The sequence below is a fragment of the Anopheles aquasalis genome, chromosome 3 (assembly GCF_943734665.1).
Source record: "Anopheles aquasalis chromosome 3, idAnoAquaMG_Q_19, whole genome shotgun sequence".
Lineage (NCBI taxonomy): Eukaryota > Metazoa > Arthropoda > Insecta > Diptera > Culicidae > Anopheles > Anopheles aquasalis.
The window spans coordinates 20,452,328-20,459,056 of record NC_064878.1 but is presented as its reverse complement, the minus strand read 5'-3'; the positions used below and the strand labels follow the sequence as shown (position 1 = coordinate 20,459,056).

At 44.9% G+C, this 6,729-nt stretch overlaps 1 protein-coding gene across 1 annotated transcript; it reads right to left on the bottom strand.

Moving 5' to 3' along the window:
- Positions 1–819: 819 nt before the first annotated feature.
- LOC126574107 (solute carrier family 45 member 4-like) lies at positions 820–4,887 on the bottom strand. Its single transcript, XM_050234086.1, has 3 exons — positions 4,048–4,887; positions 3,910–3,975; positions 820–846 (listed from the first exon to the last, which is right to left on the bottom strand). Exons 1-3 carry the CDS (start codon positions 4,885–4,887, stop codon positions 820–822), a joined length of 933 nt encoding a protein of 310 aa, XP_050090043.1.
- Between the last annotated feature and the right edge of the window lie 1,842 nt (positions 4,888–6,729).

Here is a 6,729-nt window from a genome sequence, read left to right as displayed (position 1 = left end):
CGGCGTCATATGCTACCGGCGAACGGAAATTCTCACCCAAAACTGGATGCTCGGTGCCTTTGTCCGGCCGTCCGTCCGTCCGTCCGGAACACACTGTTCCGCGAGTAAATGTTCCACGCGAGACCATTCTGCATTCGACGTTTGGTGGTTCTTGGCGTTGCACTTTTGCGCCGTTGCAGTTTTCGTCCAGTTCGCACTGTGCGGTGCCACCGTTGCCTGCAGAGACTGCATACGAAATACGGTGTTGAATAATTTTTAACGCAACGTTTGCCGAACCGAGTGATCCGAGTGACAGTTTTTGGTTCGGTTTGAGAGGGAGGATAAAAAATAGAATTTTGGAAATAATTTACCGAACGGGCAGGCGTTTTTTTTTTCGTGGGTCACAGCAGAGCGGAACCTGTCAGTGGTAAGGGATAAAAATGTTAGCGGACGACGATAGGCATTCCAATAAAAATGGCATCGTGGGGGTTGTGGATGTGGAACCAATGATCCGAAATATGGAGAGCGATAGAACGATCCTTTGGGGTTCGCTGTAGGCACGATAGGACCTAGAAGTGCGGATGCACGGTGAGCAATATGTGTACAGTTTGGTCAAACATTTTACTGTTAGATAATTTTACTTTAAACTATCGATTTTTGAACGATTTGTGCTTCAACCTTTCGCTATTCTATATGCTTGATTGCATTGTTTTTCTTTCATTCTTTGGGTTTTTTTGCACATTTCTTGAAATTGGTTGTTAATAACAAGATGATTTTAATATTAAACCGTTTTACAATATTTATTTTTGAATAATTAGATTTATTGGGTTTATAAAAGCTTTAGCAATTGAGCAAATTCATAGGATACTGTAAAACAGAGAAAATAAGAGTTAAATACATAGTTTAATAAAAGTCAATTTATGCTTGACGCCAAGACACATCACATCACATTTCTTCATTTTAATATATTTAATCAAATTTATCATTCGAAGCTTTTGCAGTGACGTATCCATCAAAAGTTTATAGACTTCTCTTCGTCTTCGAAATCGATCGAATGAATTGAATGATGCTGTGAGCTGATCTCATGTGCGAGGAGACAACATAAATTTATTTTGCCCAATGACGCCGCAAAAAAGGCCCATGGGAATACGTGATTTTTGCATAGGCTCTCCTGTCCTCGATGACGCGTGTGCGCTGGAACAAAATGGGGCGAAAGCATACTCTTGATGCATATTTTAAAAAGAGAATGCCAAATGCACATCAACTACTGACACGTTGACCTACAGTCTACCAATCATGCGAATGTTTAATTCAAATTTCATCTCATCCATCAACACATTCACAAACGGATTCAGTAATACTGTAGTATTGATGAGTGAGATCGTTAGAAGGTATTTCTTTTTCTTTTTAAATCATTAAAACCAACTCGATTGAAACATACGCCTCGTCCGTCATCACATATATTTTTAAAAAACCAACTCGATAATTTTGTTCAGATAAAGAGTGCGATGCAGCGACCACTCGCTGACGCTGGCGTTCTGCATAACGCATCAAACCTTAGCTCAAAACCGAAACATGACCTAAAACTCGCCAAGTAACATTTCGTCGGAACAAGCGATGCCCGGCTCGCGATCTCGCGATCGGACCACTCCGCCAGACCGTGTACGTGCGTCAAGCGCAGTTGCAGGGTTGAAACAGTTAGAAGCTGGCCTGCCGCCGGCTACAAACTGCTTTTAGCGCCATCGAAAAACCCGGTGGAAACCGCGAACTTCGATCCTCAATAATCCTGTCCACCCACGGGCAGCAACCTATCAGCATCGGCGCCCGCCCGCCCGTCAGACTGGCGTCAACTGTCGATGGCGAAAGCAACGCGACACGCGACCACCATTCCGAGTGGACCGATCCGTAGCCCCCGCGTACTGGATAGAACACTCGAGAGAGAGAGAGAATTGCTGCTGTTGCTGCTGCTGTAGTCGCTGGCACCGACAACGCAACGCCTCCGTTTGATACGCTTACGTGGGATAGCTCGCTGGATGGAATTCGAGGGCTACGATTAGATGCAAAAAAAAAACACGTACTCTCGCGCCGTAGGGCAGAAAGGCACGTAGAACGACCCGTTTCTTCACCTAGACCCCAACTGGCCCGCCATCATCCTTTCCAGATGACAAATCATGCATCGCTTTGATGGCTGATGATCGGCGTCATGCAACGGGGGTAGCCCAGCTACTGGCAGGCCCAGTCCGTCGCTTATCCGAGGCCAAAAACAGTCATTTTCTCAGTCACAAAACAGGCACACCAGATGGCTGACTGGCTGGTGCATTCCACGTGGGAGGACGTTCTACGAGACCCCCGGGAGTGAGTGTTTTGCAGACTTCGCTACAGACCTTCTGCATTAGCGCCCGGACATTGACAAACTGTACGATCGGTGGAATGAAGAGCGAAGCAGCCCACTGCTGAGAGGATCTTCATTTTTTTTTTTTTGAGACTCGAAGATCCTCGTCCGGGTCTGGGAAAGCTCAACGAGTGCGAGAAGTGCTCGATGCGCTTATCGTGGGCGCAATTACGCCGAGGTTGATGATCGAATAAATCATAAACGTACCACACCCGAGCTGGAGTGGTTTGCTGGATGCACGCACGGCATGCAAATCGTTTGCCCTTACGTCCAGCGGAGCCTGTTTGCCAGCAGCTGCACCCCGAGACACGTACTCCAACATCTGTTCTGACGGCTGTATATGATTGACAGATGAACTTCTCACTTTCAGCTTCAGCCTACTACAGGCCAGCGTGCACATGTTAAAACCTTGGAAAGTAGCAGCAGAACGAGCGATTCAAAGCGTGAAAGATCGACGATCGGTTGCATGTCGATGGCGTCAGAGGTGAATTCATTTTCAATGCAGTTAGCGCACGAGTTGGTGAGAGATTTACTGTGAATCTGATAGACAATCTAATGGAGGCGTTAGACCGAGTTTGATGTGACTCATGGCGAATACAGGAAGTGTCGCGCCCCAGGTCCCATTCGAACCGAGTGACGCTGCTTTGCATGCACAAGAGCCGCCAACGGATTAGAATAGATTGCGGAAGTCCAGCGTTGTGCTGCCGGTGATCGGCTTTTACAAGAATTCTGTCGTTCCTTTCCGGTATTGCTACGAGTTGTAGGTTTCGATTGTTAGTAGTAAGTGGGCCCTTCAAAGGTCGCGATCAATGATGGTGACAATTGATTTCAGTCCAGCAGCACAAAACGAACAGTGTCTCTACATTTAATGGTATTCTCACCATCGACTAGCTTAACGAAAACGGCGGTTTACTTATTTTTTATTGGGTGTCAAAGGTCCATGTACGTAATGGTACTGGCAGAGATGGCCGCAAGAAAGGCACAACCACTTGCTATGAAAAGAGTTACCGTGCATGTTCCTACTGCATCGGCAATACTGCCGAGTACCAAGCCAAGAAACAACTGAAAATATAATCCAAATGTTATCTTTCGAAAGGGCCAGAGTCTGATTTCGCTGTATATGTTAGCTACCTGTGCAAGACACATGATGCTGTTCAATAGTGATACATCGACTCCAAGGCCCCGCTTCTGGCGATTTATGGAAGTATCTGAAATATCTGCGCCAAACTGAAATGCAAAAACCAACGACTCGTAAGCTGAATCAACAAGTATCAACGTCACATTCGCCTCTAACTTACCGCATTCTTCGAGTGGTAATGTGATAACAGCAGGTATGGTATAGTATTGGTGATACTGGACCTAATGCCGGTTATAATGCAAGCTATCATCACCATAACCCGGTGGTGTACTAACCCCAAACACAGCAGACTACAGCAGTGTACCATGAATGCAGAGATGTACATCCTACGAGCACCGAACCGAACGGTCAACCGTTTGTTCACCAATGAGAACAGTATCATAGACGTCGCATGCAGTACCTTTCCAAAGCAACCGTAACGCACTCCAGCCTCATACATCTGGAACTCTTCCGATTCTTTTGGCGCCTGTATTGGAAAAATAAAACAGTTTGACCTACAGTTGTCTCAACGATAAGATTCGAGAGCAGCTACTCTTACCTTCACATCCCCGTGGAACACTTTTGTACCAACAAAATCGGTAAGGAAGAGCTGGAAGGTCATGTTGCCCATTACCGAAAGCAGAACCGTTAAGTAGAGCTTCTTCATTGCCAGCGGCATGTGGATGATGCTGTGGATCAACTGACGACATTGAAATTGTTCCGAAACTGTTTCCTCGGTGGGTATCAAAGGACAATCCACTTGTTGCTGTCGGTTCAGATTGATGTCTATCTCGTGGTGCGTTACTGGGCGCAACATCGCATCCTTCTCCAGCACTGGCAATGGAATCTCCCTGTAGCTGGTTATCGTGGTAATTAAACACACCACAAATACGATCCAGGTCAACAAGAACACGATGGTCTCGTTGTTGACGGAGTATATACGCAACGGTAGCGCACTCCAGTCGATTGCACCGATCGTCGCTCCGAGTATTGTGCCTACACCTTTAAAAAATACCATCAAATTAAGAACACGGGCATGGTCCGGTATTGGGCAAACCTCCAGGGCATACGTTTGACTGAGAGCGCTGGCCGCTCCAGCACCACAATCGGTCACCGTTACCCCGATAGCGATTAGTGCCACCATAAAAACGAGATGGTCGAGTCCGATGGTTTGTGCGATCAATCCACCGCAAGGTATCAGCATCATGGCCAACAGGACGGCGATCCCTAATGCAAGCAGCACGGGACGTCGGCGACCCCAGGACAACCGGCAACGATCGCTCACCGATGCTATGACGGGAATAACCAGCATGCCCACTATCGAAGGTAGTGCCCATATTAGTGACATCACCGAGTATGAAAGGCCCAGGGAGAAGAGTATCGGAGCGATAAACGCCATTTCCGTTGCAAAAACACAATCAATGGCGAGAGCTATCAGCGAAAGTCGAACAAGCTCCAAGAATGATTTTGATCTAAAAGATCATTCGATAGTAGAAAACAATATTTTGTGGCGATTCTAAATGACTTTACGTGCTTGTAACTTACCGGAATACGTGTTTGTAGCAAGGGCCAGGTCGAGATGAGGCGTACAGAAATCTCTCATCCAACAACCTTTGCAGAGCTTCTTTTCTGGATTCCACGAGATCTTGCTCCATATTTGATAACACGCAACACTCTGCACAGACTCGACAGGACTGCCACAACTGATCGTGCGCTGCATTCGCTAAGGTTGATTGACCCACTTTTAGCGTATTATTAGCTTAACCTTGCCTCACTTCAAGTAGCGAATGAAACAGATGTGTTCCAGAAAATAGTAAAACAGGTAATGCAGAGCTTGCTCGATAGCCGCAGTCGTTGTATCGATATCGATATGGCGCTTATTTGTACTTTGCATACGATGGCAAAGCTGTATAAACAAACGACTTTGGTAACCGAAATTGATAAAAGTACTACTTTTTCCATAAATTGCGTTTCTTTTGAACATAGTAGCTGGTAGATCAATGTTGAGTTACCAATGGGTTCAGCCAAGCTTCTGCTCACTAAATTTGTTTTGTTTATGTATAGTGTTATTGGTGCAGTTGGTGAATTACAATAGTGATCGAATAGAGGTGAAATTCTTTTACTAGAGGCCCCTGAGGACCTGTACAGAGGGGCCGTTGGCCTCTAAGACGGCCCTAATCTGCAGGCGCTGGATTTTTTTCTGTGAGTTTTTGATTAAGAGTTTGAAATGTAAGATTTATGCCAACAAACCAAAGGATATGAAACAATTTAAGGCAAATATTCGATGTTTCAGGTATTGCCATGATATCTATTTTGTTGCTACTTAAGAAATGGAGTAATTCTAGATTTTTATTGGAGATGCTGTTAGCATTCCGGTGGCTGATTATGATTGGCTTTTATTTATCCAATGAAACAGTATTTTTTTAATTACTTTGAAAATTATTGTGATTTGGTTGAAAATTACTGGAACAGTTTTTCATGAGAGAGAAGGTGGCTGTTATGATGTTTATCATTTTATTATGATGTTTATTATTGGTAGAAAATAAGTTTAAACCTTCATTAGCCCACTGTACGGATGGTTTGTTAGTGCATGTAGCGTCTTTCAGCACTGATGCTTCTTCGTTTGGTGTCCGTAAATGCGTCCATAAGGATTAGTAATTTGTTTGATCGAACTATGAGTGTGCGCACTCGCTGGGCACTTGAAGTAGTTGCTGGTGTGAACGCCGCTGCAATTCGCACATTTAACCAAGTGATCAGCTACTCTGCCTTTCTCATCCGACGATTTGTCGGCATGCAGGAAATCATCTGCTTTGTGTGCACCGACACATTTTTGGCAATTTGGCTGGTTCTAGCAGTTATTGGCTCCGTGGCAGCATTTGAGACTATTGCGGAACATCATTGGTGTGCCGTTTATGTGGTAGTGGCTCTATTTCACTTTGCAGTGGCGAATCGCGTGGATTAGTTTTAGATTCGCATACAAGTACTACTGACGATTCAGTTATTCAAGGCAAAACCTTTGTTTGTCTGCCAAGCAGTGGTGCCTGTACGTTTCATTCTCTCACTCAGAGTATTGCGCTTAACTGTTTCAAATTAATTAGGAAATAATAAATGAATTCAATGTTTGTTGCATAGTATGTAAGCCCTTCTAAGATCGCGATCAATGATGGTGACAATTGATTTTTTTTTAATAAATAGATCTTTATTCTGTTAAGAAGAGGCCTGGTCCCTTACGTGCTTACGT